The 21,745-nt window shown below is 39.2% G+C and overlaps 1 protein-coding gene across 5 annotated transcripts; it reads left to right on the top strand.

The window, feature by feature from the left end:
• Positions 1 to 417: 417 nt before the first annotated feature.
• RIPK2 (receptor interacting serine/threonine kinase 2) lies at positions 418 to 21,426 on the top strand. 5 transcript variants are annotated; one of them, XM_049819232.1, is made up of 11 exons: positions 420 to 668; positions 4,036 to 4,189; positions 5,364 to 5,519; positions 7,903 to 8,060; positions 11,289 to 11,338; positions 11,692 to 11,853; positions 14,893 to 14,978; positions 15,156 to 15,245; positions 15,853 to 15,958; positions 19,418 to 19,597; positions 20,823 to 21,426. In XM_049819232.1, exons 1-11 carry the CDS (start codon positions 481 to 483, stop codon positions 21,146 to 21,148), a joined length of 1,656 nt encoding a protein of 551 aa, XP_049675189.1. In that variant the 5' UTR covers positions 420 to 480; the 3' UTR covers positions 21,149 to 21,426. The 5 variants fall into 5 exon arrangements, with proteins under 5 accessions (XP_049675199.1, XP_049675189.1, XP_049675213.1 ...); XM_049819256.1 differs by having other exon boundaries at positions 494 to 589; XM_049819249.1 differs by lacking the exon at positions 420 to 668 and adding an exon at positions 829 to 1,052.
• The last annotated feature ends 319 nt before the right edge of the window (positions 21,427 to 21,745 follow it).

A 21,745-nucleotide genomic window follows, 5' to 3' on the forward strand; every position in this document is an offset into this window, starting at 1 on the left:
CGCTCCCGGCCGGGCGGGCGCCGCGGCGGCCCGCAACGCCTCTCGGCAGCGGGAGTAACACGGCCACCGCCGCCCGGACGGAGGGGGACGCTGTCCCCTTCTCCCCCGTCCCCGGCCCGGGGGATGCCCCCCGGCACCGCGCCCCGGCTCCCCCCCCCCCCCCCCCCCGAGGAGGAGGCCGCTGCCCCGGCGCAGCTCTGCCGGGACACTGCCGGGGCCGGCACCGCGCTCCCGCCGGCCTCCCCGCAAGACTCCACCGCGGCGGCCCCTCCTTTCCCGACCCGGCGACCCGCGGGAGGCCGTTTTCCTCGGGGAAGGGAAGTCGCCGCTCCGCGGGGCCCGAAGGAGGAGCGGGCTGCCGGCCGGCCGGGGAGGAGGCGGGGGAAGAGGCGGGGAAGGAGGCCGAGGGGAGCGGCCCTCCGGGCTCCGCTGCGCCCGCCGGAGAGACGGCGCGGCCGCCCCCGGCGGCGGAGTGCGAGGATGAGCGGCGAGGACGGCGGAGGCCCGGCGGGGGCCATCAGCTACGCCCTCCCCTCCATCCCTTCCAGCAAACTCCCGGATCTGCGTTTTATCAGCCGCGGCGCTTACGGTACCGTGTCCGCCGCCCGCCACGCCGACTGGAGGGTCCCGGTGGCCCTCAAATGCCTGCAGGGGCCGCTGCTAGACAGGTAACGGGGGCGGGGAGGGGGAAGGCCGGCATGGGGCTTCGCGGGAAGGGGGGGGGGGGGGGGTGATGGGGGCGGCGCGGCTGCCGGGTGAGGGGGGAACCCCCTCACCCGGCAGCCGCGCCGCCCCCATCACCCCCCGAGCCGAGCCGAGCCGAGCCGAGCCCCCCTTTCCCCTAAACGAAGAAGGGGGTCCCCACGCTCCCGCTGCCGCGGCGAAGATAGCGGGGTGGGTTTCTCGGGTTGGTGGATCAGAGACCGGGCGTCTCGGTAGGCAGCGCGGCTTTAAATTCCGAGGGCAAAGGAGATCCCGCGAAGCGTGATTCAGCTGGAGCCATGAGGAGGCACGTACCAGCCCTGGAGCTTCCCCTCTTTCGGTTGTTGAAAGTGAGTGGTTTCAGTCTCGGCGTGTGAGACAGAAAGCAGATTGCCTCTTTTGAAGGCTTTTTCTCCTGCAGTGTGCACCTTGGTTCCTCCTCAAGGTGGGATTTGCACACTTCAGCTTCTTTCTCGTCTGTTGGTTGCTGACCATTTTGCTGAAGTATCAGCAGGATATTAAAATACAGTGAATACTATAGATCTGTTGTTTACAGGGAGAGACAGAGAGAATATAAGGAATATATTACTTTATCCACCAGAGATTGTTTCTAGCTCCTAGAAGAAGTTTCTCCGAGTCAATGCACGATTTTTATTTTTATTTTCCCCCCCCAGATCTCACAGTACTGAGAGAAGCTTATTTAAAGTAATAGGCTTGTAGGCCCCCATGTACAACTGATACTTTCCGTAGCTCTTCAACTTGTAGCAGTTGTGTTCCCCATTTTTCTTGGGCCCAAGTGACAGCATGTTTATTACAGGAGCTGTCACTCCATTTAAGGGAGCAGCAGGTAATAATTTTTCATCCACCTCTACCTCATTCACTCCCTATAGTGCCAGTTTTTTATCATATCAGTGCAAATTTGCCTCTTCTTGGGCTGTCTGAAGCCTGCCCGACTGTAAACCTGCCTCTTGTGTCTTATCTAGGTGTCTTTTATCTTTACTGCCTCAGGTTTCTTTGATCTAGTGTTAGGCATCTAGGCAGAATAGCTTCACTCAAAATAACAAGGCTTCTAGTCTTGTGACTCAATATGCTAGAATATAAGATAAGTTGTTTTAAGCTATCTCGCCTCTTATTCCCCAGGTGTGTACACACAGGCTTTATCTCTGAAATCTTGCCAGAATGAACTGGAATCTCAGTTACGTTATTAAGCAGGAATATTGTGTTCTCGGATAAGTTTATTGTTGGTTTTGGGTTTTTTTCTTTAATTTAAATGTCTGCTTAAATCCCTGCTAATCAGAAATTATTCTCCTCTGAACTCACTTGGGAGAAAACAGCAAATATTATTTTTAGCCTTGCAAGAATTTAGACTAGTGTGACATCTAACCTGTGAAATTATGATGAAAAGGGTAGCTGAGGTAATCAAAATAATTCAGCCACCTACATGTGTCATGCAAAGCTTGGAAGTGCTATGAGAAGACCAAAAGCTGTAAGAGATGTGTTATACCCGAGTCTCTGCAGCAAGTGATTTGTTGGTTGTATAGCAGGCAACATAAAATGCCATCCTGTAAGTGCTGTCAAGAAAAGGGAAGTGTTCACGGGGCAGTTAATTCCCCAAACAGGAAGCCTGCGCTGTGTATCCCAAAACTTGCTGTATGACCAGCCAAAGAGCAAAGCCAGCTGGGAAGCGATTGTGGGCTTGTTTTAATTTAGGCATTACTCAATGCCCTTCTGGTATGGAGCAGACAAAGGTGAAGTGAGTTACAGACACAGGAATAGACCTTGATATGTTGCAACTCATTTCATGGCTACAACTGAATCCCATGCAGATGTGCCTCACAGTCTGGGAAAACCCCTAGCTTTCTCAAACCTAGTCTTTTCTGGAGAGAGGGAGGAAGGGAGGGAGTTGGGTCTTTTGTCCCATGCTTTTCTGGAAGGCTGCCTTTTTACTTTGATCGTTTCCTAGAGTTTCCAATAGAAGCCTTTTTCCATCACATAGATAAGGACCAACAGTTGCCCTTAACTTCGAATTTAGATGGATGTGAAATTTTCCTGTCGTAAAAGCAGCAGGCTTTAGTTCTCCAGGCTTCCTCTTTTCCCCATACACTCTGACCGTCTTTTCTTTGTGAGTGCTAGACCTACATCAATGGGTCCAGACTGACGTGAGCTCTTCTGTGTGTGCCCCAAGCTTGATGGACGCAAGCCGGCTCTCACCTGGGAGCTGTATAGTCACATTAACACAGTGCTGTGTTGAGCAAATTTTGATGGGCATAGCCCTGGCTTATATGCAGCCGTGCCCCTGCACAGCTGTATTGCTTCTGAATCTGACTGGCTCACATCCAAAGGATCAGTCTTAGATGTGCTGTAAGAGTCCTGTATTTGGATATCCTAGTCACGTACTTGTACCTGTACCAGTCTCTGCAGTATAAAACCTAAATCTTTTTTCTTAGAATTATCCTTCATGGTCCAGGTATCTTCACTGTCAACAAACCTGTTTTTTTCAAGAACATTTGAGATATGAGGCATACCAAATAGTTTATAATTTTTAGGGATAGGAGCATACTTAATCTTAAATAAAACTTGAGCTTCTCGAATCCACATGCTGCAAGTGCTGAATTTGTAAAATGCATCAAATTCACATTTATGAGGAGGTTTGATGTAACAGAGAGCACTCACACAGCCAAATTCAGGCATCATGAGGCTGGTCCTTTCCTGCTTCCTGTGCAACCACAGAATGTTTTTTTCAGAGGGTGCTTCAAAGCAGAGGCCCAGTTTGAAGGAACAATTTTATGTGAAAACCTTACATAGTTGGTCATTCCATTCCTTCAGAAACTGAAGGTGCACTCCTTTAACCCATATTATTTTAGTTCATGTCAGTGTCCACTAAATTTAAATGGTTGGAGAATTGTGAGTATTAAAATCTCAACTCCGTAGGAAATGAATATTGGGCTTCAGTGAAAACTCAGGCTTTGAAGATGGGCAGTAAAATAGGACAAATGTAGCTGGTTATTACCGTAATGGTTACACAGGATGATGAAAGTTGCAGTTCTGACTGTATCCTTGTATACTGGAAACATGGATGAAATGTGTGATGGAAAGAGAGATTTGTGCGCTACAACAAAACTGGGGAAGCTATCTCGTATTTGTATTTGCAGATTCTAATTTGTCTTACAGCATCTTGTTATCAAAACAGCATAGTAGGAAACAAATGGTGAAAGGTGGTGGTACTGCATAAAGATACATAATTTTTTAAAGAGAATATAGTGAAGCCAACACTTGCTTTGAATTTCCTAGTATTGGTATGGTAATTTTTGTTGTTTGTTTGTTTTCTTTAAGTGATAGAAACCACCTTCTAAAAGAAGCAGAGATATTGCACAAAGCCAGGTTTAGTTACATTCTGCCAATTTTGGGAATTTGCAACGAGCCTGAATTTCTGGGGATAGTAACAGAATACATGACAAATGGATCATTAAACCAGCTTTTACATGGGGTAAGTGTACTTGCAGTCTTTAAATACAGTCCCTGGTTGTTTCAAATAGATTGTGATTTCCATACTTAAGGAAAGTAGTATAGTAAAGTGTGTTATTAGTAATATTTCAAATTAAAGGACAGTCATTATCACTAGTAGTTTTTGGTGCTCAGATATACTTTCTGTATCCCAAAAAGACAACCAAACTCAGCAGACTTTAGTTTTATTACACTTTTTCCTTTAATGTCATGACCTATGACTGGCTTTGTGTTGAATTATTATATACAATCACTTTAAAAGCTTCTGTTGTTCTCTAATTAGAAGCTGAAATACTTATGCTTACTTAAGCCTGGGTTTCAGAATTATTGCCAATGTAAAGATCACACAAAGATGAGGGTTTTTTCCTGAATTTGAATCTTTATTAAAAAAAATGAAGATTTTTACTTCAGTTTGTAGAGGTCAAATATTGCTAATCTAAACAGATATGGATATTTCTACCATATCTTACTCTCAGGGCTAAGTTCTCCTGTGCTGAACTCTCAGCTGCTCCCACTAGCTTGGTCTGAGCATCCAGTGTTGCTATTCTAAAGCTACTGCAGTTTTGTCTCAACAGCACTGCAGTCTCCTTTGTACCTTCAATCAATACATATCTCATGCCTCAGAGAGCTCAGCTGTGTGTTTTTCATAAAGGCTCTAGTGTCAATGTAACTTTTAAGATTTCGGTTGAGTTTTACTGCCTTTTTCTTGGTGTATTAATATTTATAAAGGTAGTATTTTGTGCCTAGTTTCACCACAGCTTTTTTTTTTTCCCCAATGTCACTTGAAGATATGATTCTTGCCTTCCTTTGTGTAGTACTCATAATCTGTGGGTTGTAAGTTTCATACAGGAGTTCATCTATCATATTTCTATATGAATGAGTAATGTAGTAAATGTCCTACATAATGTATAGCAGTCATAAACTATTATGTGAATGCTAGGGAATGGAAACATAACATTGCATGATTAATACTTATATATTTGTTTCAACAGCTAACCAGTCTTAATGCTCAGTTACAATTTTTTAAGGAGTTCATGTAATATGTTTTGAAAGATTACTGCTTGTCAAAGTCACTTCCTTCTTATAAAAATGTCTGTGTTGTGCTGTTAGATCAGAACTGAGGATTATATTCTGGTTTTGTGGTTTTATTTTGGCAGAAAGATGTATATCCTGACATTCCCTGGTGCCTGAGATTCCGCATTCTTTATGAAATTGCTTTGGGAGTAAACTATTTGCACAACATGAATCCTCCATTGCTGCATCATGACTTGAAAACCCAGAATATTTTGCTGGATGATGAGTTTCATGTCAAGGTAGAGTTATTAATTTTCATGTTCTTCAGCATACAGAATGATCGAAGTAGAGGAAGAAGAGTGAGGATGTGGCCATACAGAGGATGATACAGAATGATCAGAATGATCATTCAGAATGATCGAAGTAGAGGAAGAAGAGTGAGGATGTGGCCATACAGAGGGGGTATAATTGTATGCCAGACATTTTCTTCTATCCTTGCAGACAGAACTTTTGAGTTTTTCTTTTGAAAACTCTGCTTTGCTCAAGTGTGGATATGATCCATCTGAAAAGACCAGAATGCCAGAATTTGGGCTGTTTCTGCTATAGCAGTAGCTGATACTCAGTAGCAGTGACACTCTCATATGGCAGCCTTCCAAGGGTAGCTATGTCCGGCCCTTTCAGAGAAGAAAATAGAAAGGGTTCTTGTCTGAGATGCTGAGACAAGTTAGTACTGGAGGACAGTAGGTCAAATTCAAATGTTAATACCCCATTTGAAATTTATCATGCAATATGTACGTATATGTTCTGTTAGTGTAGTATAAGAACATGTAAAACGTAACTGCAAAATCTGAACATGTTGGAAGATGGCTTTTGTGAAGCTCCTTAGAGCAAGCAAACATATACAGAGAAGTGACATTAGTTTAAATCTTTAGTTCTGCCTTTTAAAGTATTACTGCCATGATGTGAAAAAAGAGACTAAAATTACTTCTGACAAAATGGTTAGGTGCTTCCATAATTGCAAGGGTTGGTTTGTTTTTTTAAAAAAAATCTTCTGTTTTTAAAATTGATAGAATATACTATTCAACTAAATGAGCAATAAAAGGTATTTTGCACTTAATTTATACTTGCATGGCGAAAGCTTCAGTTGTTACTATGAGATTAATCTTTTTGTGAGTTCTTTGAGCAAATATCAAAGATCCAGTGCTGATTTGTTCTTTCTCCTTGTCAAAGACTTTTTTCTTGGCAGCAAGGTGCCCTATGCAGCTTTGTCTCCACTCACACCCTCAGCAGGTCATACCTCCTCCCACTCAGTTGTGCTGGTATTGCTATCTCTCAAGCTTCCTGGTAAACCTGATTGGGGAACTGGTCCAAGTAATTTTTTATCCACTCTCTTTTTTTTTAATCCCTAACAGCATTGGTGTGGTCTGGTGCTCTGCCTGACCCCATCTAAACAGTTGCTTTGCTGGAGCAATTGAAGGGAAGAGGTTAACACTTGCATACCTGCTCTGCCTCCTGTAAGGAGTCTCTGGAAGACTGTCCTTAGGGGTTTTAAGTGTTTTTTGGGGGTAAAGCAAGATTCTCTAAATTAGGACAACTGGCAGGAAATGCAAGAAAAGTTCTCATGCATGCCAAATAGAAGAAGTATTACATATGTACAAAAGTAACACCATTCATAGAGTGCTTCTGGCAGTCCCGGATCTACTGAATGAACAAGAAAACTCGACCAGTTACAGTGAGGAAGTCTTGATGAGAGTGAGTTGTAGAGAAAAAAGGGTTATTTTGCTGTGGATTTTGACTGTATGCTCTCCAGAAAGCTTATTTCTGTTATCTTAGCTGCTACAGTGCTCACACAGGCATCTTTGTTGAAAACATTTTTGCTATTATGCAAATCCTGGACAAGTGCAGAGCTCGTAGCTGGCTGCTTATCTTTCTCCCTTGTATGCCAGACACTCTGCAGCTCAGCCCACAAGCTTATTCTGCTGGCTCTTTGTCTCCCTACCCGTAACCTCATCTGACATCTTGCTCCCTGGCTTGTGGATGTCTGGGAATGTAAACGGTAGTCGATTAATTCTTTATGTAGATGTACTGTAAACTCTCTAGGAGGGGACAAGGCCCCAGAGTGCACAGTAAAGAAAATGTTCAGCAACTTTTTGCAGCGCAGAATTTCAGCATATCAAAATTATTAATTCAAGATTAATATTTCATAGTTTTGGGGGTGAGGTGGAGTGCCCTAAAATTTTTCTGTGAAAGCAATTGTCTTCGGATATCTGCAAGCTAAGTTACGTAGAGCTATTATGATTTATACTAAATTTGTGCTTTCTTCACAACCAGGGAGCTAGAAGTACTCAGTCATTTTTTTGTTTCCTTTTTTTAACCAAAGAAAGTGATTTTTTTTCATACAGGACAGACTTCCATAGGAGATTCCCCAGCCATAGAGTATATGAGTCCTTCCTTAAAAGAACAGGATAGGGCAGGGCTATAGGGATAGCATGAGTCATGACCTGGGAATGTTTTCTGAACTGGAGCTGGTGTTTCTTGTTGCTAGGATAACCACATACTTTTTGTGTGTCAGTTAAGGACTTTAAGTGACCTGTTCTTTTGGGCATATTTCAGGAATTTCTAACAATGGTGAGCAGATAAATCTAGTTTTTCTTCTCAGAACAACTGATTTGTCCTTTCCAGATTGCAGATTTTGGCATGTCAAAATGGCGTGTCATATCCATGTCGCAATCACGAAGTGAAACCTCTTTGCCAGAAGGAGGGACAATTATCTACATGCCACCTGAAGATTACAATCCCAGTCAGAAAACGCGTGCAAGTGTAAAACATGATATCTACAGGTAACTCCTGTTGTTCTCAAGTGGGCTTTGCAGTTTGGATTCAGATTTGATTTACGGAACTTAGATTTTAACATATTCTCAGCAAATCTATTATTTTCAGTAGTAGTATCATAGATGTATAAGCAAAATTAATTGGGGAAAAAAAGAATTGAGTGGTAGCTGGATTTAGTGATTCGTTTCTTTAGGAAACACTGTGACAAGTGTAATGCTCCAGAAATTAAGCTAGAACTATGGAAACAGACAGAGAAGACTGGTTTCTATAAATCAGTGTACACATACAGACAATGTAGGGAAGGAAGAAAGCTCACTGTTAACTCAATGCACATACCCTTGTAATTTGTGCAGATCAATTAACATAAGTTGCAGAATGTACTCGGGGGAAAGAAGAAAACATATTTTTGGAAAGGGGTTAGGAAAAATCAGGGTAATGGGGTTGGAGAAAGTATTTAGAGAGATCTCCTTAAGGAATAACTTTATGAAAGTTCAGGTAGATTTGCGTCAGTTCTGAATAGTAGAACTAATAGAATAGGAAGTGGTAGAGAGGCGGCAACCCATATAACAAAACGGCAATTGCTCTTAGGATATTGGAGTTACAATTAGCTAATCTGAAAAGGCTTGGAGAGCTCAAAGATTACTTGAATGATTGTGGAGGAACTTGTCACATGTAAATGGAGTTTTGAGGAGGCCTGAAGAGGCATATCACTGTGACAAATTCCATTTCTCTGTTGCACTCTACCACCTTTTCCTTCAGCTATCTTTGACAGGGTTATATTTTGGTGAGAGATTAATCAGTCTCAGAGGGTCTTACTGACTTTCAGGGAGACCACTTTTTCTCTTAATTATCCCTTACCCTTAAGGGGCACATGAAGTTCCATGACATTCCTGTCCAGAGAATAGAGATGGTAACATACCTGCTTTCTTCACCCTATAATGAGAAAATCTGGACTAGGAAGACACTGAAAAGGAATAATGGTATATTATGGGGAAAGAAGTATCAGTGTGATGTTATCTCCCCTGGCTTCTGATTTTAGATGATTTGGAAATGTGGCTGGTGGCTTAATGAGTGAGTGGAGATGAGAAAGACTGATATTTGTTAGAAAGAAAAAAAAAATGCCTGTAGAGGAATAACAACCAAATGGGAGAAAATAGGAGAGAAAAGATCAGTAGAAGAGCTTAGAAAACTGATAAATTGGGAAGGAAAGAGATTATTTGAGATGAGAGAAGAGAAAATAAGACAACATTGTAAAGAGATGGCAGTTCAAGGCAGGAAGACGTGAAGGCAGACAGTGAAGGAAATTACCACCAGAAAGGTCACACAGGAAGATCTGTGCTCAGGATCTGAAGGAGATGCTATGAAGCAGAAATAAGAAAGGAAAACATGAATAGTGTAAAGGGTAATCAGCAGGAAGTGGTATGCTGCAGTGTTGTAGAATTGAGAAAATAATCTTTAATTGTAGAAAGATTCCAAACTGAGTGAAAGGCTGGATGTCTGATTAATTGACCACAGCAGATACATCTGATTGTTGTTTAGATACTGAAGCTAATTTGTGAGGAAGGATATTTCTTAAAGAAACAAATCTCTTAAGCAACAGTCAAGCAGCATTAACTTTTACAAAATGAACAATTTGCCATGCCAGAAAAATCAGCCTGCATGAATTTCTCAGAAATGCATTAAAAGTAGGCTTTCTAACAGGGAGGACTGCTTTTATTAAAAGTTACTTGAATATTTTTTAACATTGATGAATGTTAAAATATGAATGGAATAAGTAGTTAGGAAAGCTCAATTTAAATGATTGATTTTAAGTGTCAGTTATTTCGTTCGTTCTTAATTTTTTTTATTCTTCCTGACTGGTAGCTGCTAGATGATGTAATGCTTAGAGGCAGTTAGATGTAACCTGTATGCAAGATTTGGTACTTCTTAGTGGTGTAGGAAAATACTGTCTTTGTGTACAGTTATTTCAGTAGTTGAGCAAACATTTAGTCTGATAACTGTAATTCTTCTTTAGCAAAAAAATAATCCTTTGCATAGTTTCATTTTTATTGCCTCAGTGGAAATTGGATTTCACGTTTTTTGAAGTAACATTTTAAAAGCTTTTCAATATATTTTTAAATTGATTTACTAAAAAAATAAGGGAGAAGACGTAAGTTTGCAAGGATATGTTTGATATTGGAAATTAGGTTCTTAAGCAGTGAAATATTTTTGCTCACTCATTTTAGCTTTAGAACTACTAGATTTATTCCGCACACCAAATTCCTATTCTTAAATAGGAAAGCCAGATTCGGGGTTTTTACGTTATTTTATGTTATTTTGTTCTCTTTTATTTGCTTTAACTGCATTGATTATTTTTTTAATAAATGAATTCAATGCTTCCTTTAAATGAAATCATCTAATCTTATTTAAATTACGAAGTTGTTTAAAGTTACCTTTTTTTTAATATATCCTGACAACTGAGGAGAGTGACTAGTCTACTAAAGGTGGAGCAGGTCTGTATTCACTGAACCACTTCCCATTTATGTTGATGTGAATGGAAAAAAATGTCACCGGTTTGAGTAAGCAGATGCATGTTTGGTCTCCTAGGTATAGTTCAGGGGGCTCTTCCTGAGAGTCTCTTTTGTAAAGTGAATGCTGTATGTAAGGGACATCCCTCACTATAGAGAAGATTGCATATGTTGAAAGTATGTCTGTCTGTGTGGGAAGCTGGGGTGTGCTTCCTGGGTGCAAGTCTGTATCTCACCTGACTCTTTGACTTTGTGTTGGGATAGAGGTGTGGGTGAAAGCCATCCTCCCTGCTAGTACCCTACTTCCCGTGGGAATGTCAGAGAGTGTCAGTCCAGACTGGGGTGATGCCACAGTATTGCAGTTAGGACAGAGCAGTTGGGACTCTGGGGCTTACTTTAATTTGCATACTGAGATTTAAACTGCATGTACATAGTTCATAATGTTTTAGCAGAGCAAAGCTAATAGAGATTTGGAATAGGAGTTTATATGCCATGTAACTTTTTTGTACTTAATATTACTAACTAGTTCTGGTTGAAGTCACTGGTTAAAATTCCTGCTAGTCTTCGTATATTCAGATCATTGTTGTAGTTAGCTATAGTCAGTCCCATGTGCAGATACGCGATCGTTCTAGCAAAATGTTTTTAAGAAAATGTAAAGCTGAGAACATTGTGTTATTAAGTGTTGGTAATCTAAAATAGTGTCTTCTATACTTTTTACACTTTGAACAGTTATGCAATTATTATGTGGGAAGTGATGTCCAGGAAACAGCCATTTGAAGGTAAGGCCATGTCTTCCTTTAACTTATTTTTCCAGCCTTACATAAAGGCTAAATCTGAGACCTGGGTACCCTGGGACTTCATTTGAGGGGTTACTTTTTAATGATTCAACTTGTAAGCTTGTTGAGGAACACTTTGAGTTACTTTTCAAATTAGAATCTTTTTCTGTATTGTTTTTTTTTTAAATTACAGTGTTGTTTGATAAATTAAAAATACATTTTTTTTGTAAAAAAAAGAAACATAACCTGATTTTGGTAAAGTAGAAATACTATGTTTGAAAATAAATTATTCCTCCTATAGTAAGCTATTTATATTGCATATATTTCTAATGACTGCACGATGTCTATTTTGACAGAAGTTATAAACCCCTTGCAGATAATGTATAGTGTGTCACAAGGACAGCGACTAGACTTAAGTGAAGAAAGTTTATCAATGGACATTCCTCATCGAGTGCTCATCATAAGATTGATAGGAAGTGGATGGGCACAAAACCCAGATGAAAGACCGTCGTTCTTAAGTGAGTTTACCTTGCATAATTGGAAAAGATTTTTAAATTGCCAGATTTCTGTTGAACATGGTACTTATAGAGGAAGGTTATAGTCACAAAAGGGAAGTGGCAAAGATATCAAGAGATATATGTGCTCAGTCTTGTAGCATATGATAAGGTGCTTGTTTACTTCCACCATGCCTATAAACAAACTTTTCTGAATAGAACTACGTGTATGCCATAAAACCAAGTTGTTAGTTGGAGTCTTGCCTTTGCCGTCTCTAATTTACCTGTAAAAGAGCAGCATGTTTTCTTTAACTACTTGGACTTGGGGGATTTTGTTTATTGTTGAGGAGAACTTTTTTTAAGAAGGTGGGGAAGAGAAGTATAGAATGAGCACTGATGGATTTATGAGCAAGCTGGTGAACGCATCAACAAACCATTGCACATCAGATAATCTATAGTGACTTCACCTTGCATTTGCATCTCAGTTTAAATCTTTTTCACTGAGACTGTCTTTGGCTGTTCCACCTCCCAGATTGAGCAGGAACTGATTGAACCCACACACTTAACTTTTTCTTCCCATCTTTCCATTGTTCAGCTTTTTGTTGATGAGACCAAATATAGATACCTACAGCCTTTTTTACAGGGGATTGCAGAATTTAGAGAAAAAGACTGAAGCGCGAGCTTGTAAAGATTAGAGTGGCTTAGTGTGAACTGGAAAAGTTTTGTTTTGATTTTTGCAAACCTGTGTTTGTTGCACTTAACCAACATACTTAGTGTATGTTGAGTCCAAATTCATTCCCCATAACAATTTCTCCTTAATATGCTTAATTTTGTGGTGACTTTCAGTTATTGTTTGGCTATTGTGTAAAAGTAATTCCATCAAAATTGGCAGAAAGTGATGACCTGTTTTCAGCTGTGAAATTTGCTCTTGCAAGTGTTGCTGTAGTCACATATGTCAGTGTGGTGAAGCTAACAGTGGTTCCTGCAGCTGTCTCACTGTGCTCCTTTAATTTGCGTGTGCTTTAAAAACTTCTTCCCTGCACCTTTAGAAAACATGATCCTGATTCTGTAGGGAAAGCTGAATGACCTTGGAGAGGCAAAAATGTAGAATAAGAGTGTTACTGAATTTATTCAAATGTAGAACAGTACAAAGAGCTCTGGCTTAAACAATTCTATATTTTAAGTTTCTCACTACTTAGGTTGAATATACAATAACCCAAACCTGAAATACTAGGGTTTTTTAGTTGGTTCTGGTGGGTTGTTTTTTTAGGGTTTGTTTTGTGGGGTTTTTTTTAATGTTATGAGTGGAGACATCTGTAATCTTAGTGTTTAATTTGTAGCTTTGGTGAACAGAAGTTTGTTTATTATTTTGAAAACCTTTATAGGTATACTTCCTTTGAACTGGAAAGTGTGTTAGAAAGTTGCTGTTCAGATAGCTTACAAAGAAGCATTCATAACTTCATTTTTTTGCATCGGTTTGGCAGAGGACAAAATGGGGACACATCCAAACACATACAGCATCTTCATGTTCAGTTTACAGTCCAAAATTAATTACATGACCTTTTTTGAAGCATTCTTATTTTTGCATTAAGAACATTTTGAAATGTCAGTTTATTTTGGCATGAGTCTGGTTTGTAAGATTGTAAATTGTGAATTTTTTTTTTCCCAAGGAAGGAAATACATCTATTTATAATTTTTTTTTAAATCAGAAAGAATAGACACACCATGATATTTCCTTATGTATTCTTGTTTTCCTGTGTTAGTTAACCAAAAAAGAATAGCAATCAAAGTCTATGGTCACACTGAAGGGATAATTACACAGGATATGTACTAAAGTGTGAGATAATTTGGGTTCTGTTATTAGTGCCATGTCTGTAGTAAGATTGTCTTTGAAGAAAACATGCATTGCTTTTTCCCCTACTTTACTATCATAAAAAGAAAGAGGAAGTTGCAAAACTGTTGCAAAATTAGGGGAAGTAAAGTTCACTGATTGGGAAATTTTGCAATTACCGTAGCACCGGGGGGACACACGGGGGGAACCAAAACACTTGGAATGTGTACTTACAATTAAATTATAATCAACAAAAATTAACAGTGTAGTATTTCAGTTTGGAAAGTGAAGTGCCAAACCTGTAAAACTCTGGTTTAGCTTATGCAAGAAAATTAGAATGCCAGTATTGAATGTATGTCTTGAAGTTGTTAGTGGAAAAAAGTTAATATGGGAAAACTGTGGTAAAAAATAAAAATATGTTAATAAGGATGCAGTGTGACAGATTGCTAGTATGGTAAATGGATTTTGCCAAATGGCTGGAGTCCATAGAAATGCGGTAGAATTGTGATATGCCATCATCATTTCCTGAGGTTTTGTTGTACCTGAGCACAGTTTCAAAGAGACATTTTTATAATACAGTCATCTCAAAATTTGAAATACTTGGTTTTGTAAACCTTTCAGCATTGGAAAGCAAGGAAGCATAGCACAGGTTGTCACTTGTTTATTGGATGGTCCTGTGTCTCCCTATGTGAGCAGATGATTTTAACTTCTCTGACTTGCTGCCTTTGGTGAGCATGAGGACACTATCATTTGGATTCCCTGGATGTGATAGGTCAGTGCCTTGACTATCACCATCTTCTCTGGCCCTGCCGCACAGCATCTATTCTGGATTTTGCTGTGGTGGGTTGTTTGTTTATTTTTCTCATAGAAATCTTTAACACCTCTGCTGGAGCGGGAAGGCAGTGACCCACTCGGAGGTCTTGTGCCATTTGGTCCCATTTAGCAAACCAGGCTTGCTGGGTCTATCTATCTAGCAAACCCACCGATGTATCCATTCCAGGAATGCAAGACTTGCGGTCAGGCACAGTCCTGGACAGGGGGTGCTGAGGTGGCCAGATCAGGACAGGTTTTGTTTTGGTGATGTGAAACTGTTGCATTTGTAACAGGTGAAAGCAAGAAACTTCTGTATCAATAGGCAAATTACTTTTGTAAATGTAAGAAAGTAGCTTTAGTGAAATGAAAACTTAATTTCCACCTTAAATCCTTCAGCAAAGTACTCTTTCTTTGTTTAGAATGCTTAATAGACCTTGAGCCAGTCCTGCGAACGTTTGATGAAATAGCTATGCTGGAAGCAGTAATTCTGTTAAAGAGATCAAAGGTAAGTGGCTTTTGTTACAGTCATGAGTTGGTCAAATAAGTTGTAACTTTTGCTTGCTAAAAGAAATGTAATCTCCTTTGTCATTTATCTCATCTCGTATCTGGCTGAAACATGTTTGTACAGAGCTGTCATCTTGTCATAGCAGAAATTTAATACAGGTAAATATGTCTCTTGCAGTCACTATATGAATCACGATGTATTTGCAAGAGTGGAAAGAAAGCAGATGTGGAGCAGATATCTCTAAATATACCTCTAAATCCCCAAGAGGTAAATATTTTACAAATTGCATTTGGTATGTCGGCGTCATTAAAGAGCTTTAAAGGGTTGTTAACTTAGTAAGGGGGAATTGTTCTGCAGTTTACTTTCCTATGCAGTCAGGAAAGGCATAAAGCATTAGTTGAGCCAGGGTTTGACAAATGCATAGCCGTATAGGTGAAGATAGTAAAGGGTGGGTAGGCAGAAATAAGAAGGGCATGTTTGGTATATTCTCTAAGTGTGGGAAAGCCAGTCCCTCAAGGAGGAATGCAGCACACAATGACTGCAGCCTGTAAGAGACTGTCTTCTACTCCCTTACATCTCTGTGGAGCTTGCTTTTACAGGGCCATATAGATTTGCTTTTACATTTTGATTCTTAATGCTGCTTCTTTTGATTCGTACTAATAATTAAACTTCTATACAAAATTGTTGTCAGCTTTGGAAAAACAGAAGTATTAGGATTACACAGATTTCTTCTTTTTTACTGTATTTTAATTGTGCTGTCTCTTGAGCATTTAGACAGTAGGGAAAAGACAGTGATGGGAAAGTACTCTGTAAATCATTGCAATTTTGTATTTATTTAATGTGCATTTTCATTATACAACTGGAATCATTTCAGGAAACATATTCTGGCTCCATACAATGTGATGCACTTCCCCTTCGGAGCATGTCTCCAGATGTATCAAGACTCAAGTCTGTTCCTAAGTGTAATGTCCTTTCATCAGGTAGGGATACTAATGACTTCGTATAAATTTAAGTTGCCATTGCAGCTTTACACTCCCACTGTAACATTGTGTTTGCATAATAGATAGTTGGATCTCTGTTTATGTCAGAAAAGTGATGTGTTTTGTAAACTTAGTGCTCTCGGTAAAAAAATTAGAGTATTTTAGATCTGATTTTCTGTTCCTGTCACTTGAGAAATCGTCACAGCTCACAGCTTCAGTTTTCCTCTTCAGGGTCCTGAGTGCCAAGATAGCATTTACTTGTCCCTTCAGACTCTTAGCAGTTTAGTTAATCATTTGTGAAATACTTTTAAAGATAAAAAAGGCTAAACCTTTTGAGGTGCTTCTAAAGGTGAGTAAACTGGAAGTTTCTAATGTAGCCCAACCTCTTGATTGCTTTTGATTCAATGACTAAAACAGCTTTAATAAATAGATTGCCTTGCAAAAGTATCTACACAGACCTTTTGTAGCTGTCACCTTTTCTGAATAAAAGTTGGCAAAATTCCCAGACAAAACTCAATTTTGAGGTTTTGCTGACATCCGAAACCAGAAAAATACGATGGGACCCAGGTGAAATAGCAATACATTACGAAACTAAAACTGCACTTGAGTTTCTTCTCTTGAAAGAATGCAAACATGTATTTCAAAAGAAAGGAGCATCCTTTGGCTTTGCAGGGACCAGTGGTGTGAAAGGAGACAAGACGATTGACTTCACTGCTATAAGTAGGACATCAAAAAGTGTGCTGAAGTGATGCAAAACTGGAGGTATTCTGGTAGAAGTAGGAGGGCACAGGCAGTTTCTTTTCCACCCCCTGTTTGAATACATCCACAATTCTGGGCTTGTACTCAATGTACTAGAAAGATATAACTACAGCAGGAATTCCAGGGAAAATAAATTATGGGAGGCTTAAGGAATTTGAGTTATGGGGGGAAAATGGCAGAAAGCAAATGTAGTGTAGTTTGGCTGTACCTCTACCCAAGCATTTCTCTATACACACCACATAAAAATCTTAAAGGTGAAGAATAACTTGTGGTTACCAAGCTTAATAGGAATGTTGTGATGAATTTTAGAAAATGGAATATTAGATTGAATACGAGCATGGACTGTAACTGTAATCCCGTAAGATAATGATAAATGTCAGCCCTTGCTGCTGGCTCCTGTTAAAAAGTTTCATATCTGCCCATGGAGGTCATTGATGAGTATCATGTGGTGGTACTGTTAATCTGATTGATCAGTTAGTGGTCCTTTACAGAGTCACTGCTTAGACTTTGTTGCATGTATGTATAGATACTGTGAAAATAGTGTCTGCAAAACCATACTACAGCAGAAGTGTTTGTCATTACTTTGCCAATATCTGCATCAGGTAGTTTTATAATGGAAAGCAAGACTGACATTCTTCTTACTTTGCCTAAATTAGATGCAATTGTTTCAGGTGACAATCTGTTCCCAGGTAGCTGTTGGCAAGAGATGAGTGTGGCATGGCACCAAGGCAGAAGTTAATGGCTATAGATTTTAGTTGAGTTGTTTTTTCCACCAATACAATTAGAATACTTTTTCAGAAACTTGCTCCTTCAGAGTTAGAAACTGTCTTCTAACTTTCAGTCTCTTTTTCTTCCCTAGCCAGCTTATACACACACTTGTTCATGGGCATTCCTTTAAGCTTAAATAGCTCTTTTCCCATTTTATTTCTGATAGAGAGAGTAATCCTTTAATACACTTTGTTTTGCTAGACAAGCAGGATACACTTTTTTGAAGTCCTTTTATAAAATAAGCTTCATCATTCTCCTGGTATCCTACTAGTCCTCTCTGCACATGTTCTAACTTCAGTCATTGAACTAAGGCTACCAGACATCTGTACTTAGTATTAAAAAAGAGTTATGACAAGTGTTTTCTTCCTGAAATAAGAACTTAACATACATTAGAATTTTATTTTTCCTTTCTCACAAGATCTTCGTTGTAGAATAATCTACCTAGGTGGGTTTTTTCCTCATCTCAATTCCAAATCATAAACCCCAGCTTGAAGCAGAAAGTCTAGATCTCATGTTTTGTGCTACCAAATTTCCACTTCTTTTACTCCAGTCTTCTAGGTTAGCTAGGTTATTTCTGAGTAACCTGAGTCAACCTGTTCTTTCTGAATAACATCTGCAAATTTCATTAACTTTTCTATTTTTTATGCTGTGGTCACTGGTGAAGTTCATTCTCCCATACTAGTACAATCCCAGTAATTTTGTCTCTAATGCTCTTAAAGATCTGTGTGTGCCTAGAGTTCTATAACAATCTCAGCAGAGCTGTTTAAAATCCTTTTCTAAAATGATCTTTCACTCACACCAGTTGTCTCCTAATCCTTTCTCATTCATGCAGTAGATAACATCTGCTGCTTTACACTATATAGCTCTGCCCAGCTTACTTTCTCTCTCTTTAATGAAATGAAATGCTAGTTACTAAGAGTTCTAGTCCACCATTTTTTAAATAATGAGAGTGTCATTTCTTTCACGTTTTCCTACTCCTGCTCCTTTTACTTATAGCCATATTCTTCCACAGGTCAATGCTTTGATCTAGCAATACACCTTCAAATACCCCCCATTGGATGGGTATCTATAAATCCTGAGCTGTCTAGGGGGCTACTTGTTCTTATTGTGTCTTTAGATGTTCATCTGAATTCTTACATCTTCATCTCTGGTTCTTAGCCAACATCTCTGAAGCTCTTTATCAAGTGACACTATGAAAGTCTGCTATGAAAACAGTATACAGAATTAGGCATATGCCCTGTAACTGGTTTCTCATCAGCTATTTGTCATCTCTTTTGAGTCATTCCTACTGCTGCTTTCATATCCGTCATCTTTTTTTGCCATAAAAAAACCTAAAAATAGAAACTATTAAGCTTTCCACCTAATAAACACCCTTTTTCTCCCTTTCTTTGCAAACATTTACATGAAGATTTCTTCAACTCATATGCTGTTTTGATGGACTACCAAAAGCTTCCATTGGCTTCCCACTGAATGTTGGTCTTTCCCTCCACCTGAATCTTTCTTTCAATCTTTCCACCTTTGTTAATGCTGCCAAACTTCATCAAAATAAATTAGTTGGCTTTCATGCTGACTCCTAGCTAGCTCTCCAAACACTTGAAGGTATTATTTTGTTCTTCCAGTTCCTACAAAAATTTTCTGTCATACAGTGCTTTTTTTTTTACATTCACATCTACTGGATTTATTCTCTCAATGTTTTTTTTAAATAAAACAAGACCTCCAAAACCCATGGTCAAGCCCTAGTAAAAAATAAGGGACATAAAGGTACCTAGAACCTGAGTGTAAGGAATAATGTGTTTGAAGAGAATTTAGGTTGGTTATGACTTGTTTTATGGAATTACCCTAAATATTCTCTGATGGCTCTGTTTTATTTGAACATAGAAGTAATACAGCTTGCTCTTCCCCCCCCCCCCCCTTTTTTTTTTTTTTCCTAAGATGGAAATTCTGGGGTTCTACACTCTCTCAGCAGTCAGAGCACGGATGAAAACATCTCTGTAACTCAGAGCGCCAAACTTCTTGAGCATCCATACAGTTATTTTCCCTCATCTGACAAAAGTAGTTCAGGTGCCTCAAATTCTGCATCATGTATGCTGCGGTCATCACCAATTCCTTCAGGTACAGCAAACACTGATTTAATTCCAAGATCCACAATAAGTGTCCTAATATCCAATATATGCATGTATGAAATGGAAACTGTTGTTCATCTGTAAAATGAAAACAAAGCATTCGACAAATTAAGAATGCAAGTAATTCTGCCCTTGTAGCCTTATATTACAAAGTAAGTAAAACCAATGTAAAATGTGATCTAGTACATGTACCTGTAGCTTCTAGCTTTTTTCTCTCCTTTTAAGCAAACTTAATTCCTGCTGCCTTGGGTCTTCTTTATCCCATTCCCTTTGCTCATATTGTTTCTCCTTCCTACTACTGGTGTAGCAGTGCTGCAGTCCAGCAGAACAGGAATAAAAGTTAGCTTGAGTTTAACTCATCTTGTTGCCTGTCACTTCTCCCCACTTTTTAGGCTTGTCAGTCTTCCTCTTAGTAATGGTGAGGCAAAGAGAAGCAGCTGCTGTGTCAGCATCTCACCTTTAATGATCTGTGTTACTTGAGAGCCCACTGCATGATATTCCTATGCATCAAATAACTGTTAAAAGTGTGCTTCCAAAAAAAAAAAAAAAACAACCAAAAAGAAACTTCAATGTGTGATTAATTATTCAGAGAGATATTTTTGATGGGCCATACAATAACACGCAACTCTATAAAGATCTGCCACATCATCCCTCTTCTGGAAATATGAGAATCTGCAGCTTTGCACTGTACAAATCCTCAGTTTGAGGAAAATATGCAGGTAACTACAGGGATGGTTTAAGTAAACTTCAATAAAAGTCCCACCGCAAAGTGAAGTTGCCACCTCGCTCTTTTCAGTACCAGGTCAGGTTGAACACTGGAACAGGAGGCCCACAGGGGCTGTAGAATTCCCATCACTTGGAGATGCTCAAAATTCAGCAGGAAAAGGCCCTGAGCAATCTGAGTTATCCCTGTAGTTGGCCCAGCTTTGAGCAGGCCATTAGACCAGATGTGACCTCTTTGAGGATTCTTTCCAACCTAAATTATTCTGTGATTCAAATAAAATAAATACTCTAACCACCAAATCTGACAAAGTGGAACATTTTAAATGTGGAATACAATATGCTAAAAGCATGTTTAGTATTCTAGTGTATTTCTGACCAAAAAAACAAGTTTTAAACAGCTCTTTCTCAGCTTGTTTTTTATTCTATGGTGCTATATATTGACAGACAGTTACAATACTAATTTTTATTTTTTTTATCCTCTCCAATCTCAGATTTTATTTTGGAAACCATACAACAGAATGTAGCTCATCAATGGATCCAAAGTAAAAGAGAAGAAATAATTGATCAGATGACTGAAGCATGTTTGAATCAGTCACTGGATGCTCTTCTGTCAAGATTTTTACTCATGAAAGAAGACTATGAACTTATAAGCACCAAACCTACAAGGACATCAAAAGTCCGACAACTGCTTGATACCTCAGATAGCCAAGGAGAGGAATTTGCCAGAATTATAATACAAAAGTTGAAAGATAACAAACAGCTAGGACTTCAACCTTATCCAGACATTGTATCTAATTCTCTAAGACTGCATCTTTGAATTTATTCTTTCTATATGAAACCATGTGAATATTTCTTACAACACGATTCTTATTTCTATACAGTACTTTTATATATGTACTGCTTTGTCTTTACTATGCCTTTGTAGAGTCTCAGAAATGACACTGAGTTTATCTAGACTGCATTTGGTGAGTTACCAGTTAATCAGTTGGAGTGCAGTCATAAAGCCAAATACTTGACACTTGTTGACTCAATTCATAAAAGTATTTTGTTTATACATGACGAAGAAAAAACATTAAATATTCCCTGTTTTACATATTTTCTGTTTATACATATCCTTTCCTTTCACCTCACAGGCTTGAGACAACCCATCTCAACTTGGAGTATTGTTTTTTCTCCCTCCATCTGGTCTTTCCCATAGAGGAGGAAAAAAAATCTAGGTGCTCTATTTTGGGGCTTGTCTGCTGTGTGTATAATAATTTTTTTTCTTTCAGCCATGCTGGTTACTCCTCAAAATACCGGAGAAGATCAGTAGGTGGGAGGAAGTTTACATTGCATTTTTACAGGATTTGTTTTTTTACATTTTGTTTTGTTTTTCCCATTTTGTTGCCAGGGCAAGCACTTCAGACCACTGCAT

The sequence above is a fragment of the Accipiter gentilis genome, chromosome 2, assembly GCF_929443795.1.
Source record: "Accipiter gentilis chromosome 2, bAccGen1.1, whole genome shotgun sequence".
In the NCBI taxonomy this organism is placed as follows: Eukaryota; Metazoa; Chordata; class Aves; order Accipitriformes; family Accipitridae; genus Astur; species Astur gentilis.

Bases quoted from the DNA above. Each gene is read 5' to 3' on its own strand.
- RIPK2 (XM_049819232.1), top strand. From the start codon at position 481: ATGAGCGGCGAGGACGGCGGAGGCCCGGCGGGGGCCATCAGCTACGCC. The intron at 5,520-7,902 runs GTAGAGTTATTA...TGTCCTTTCCAG, and splicing joins ATGATGAGTTTCATGTCAAG to ATTGCAGATTTTGGCATGTC. The intron at 11,339-11,691 runs GTAAGGCCATGT...CTATTTTGACAG, and splicing joins CAGGAAACAGCCATTTGAAG to AAGTTATAAACCCCTTGCAG.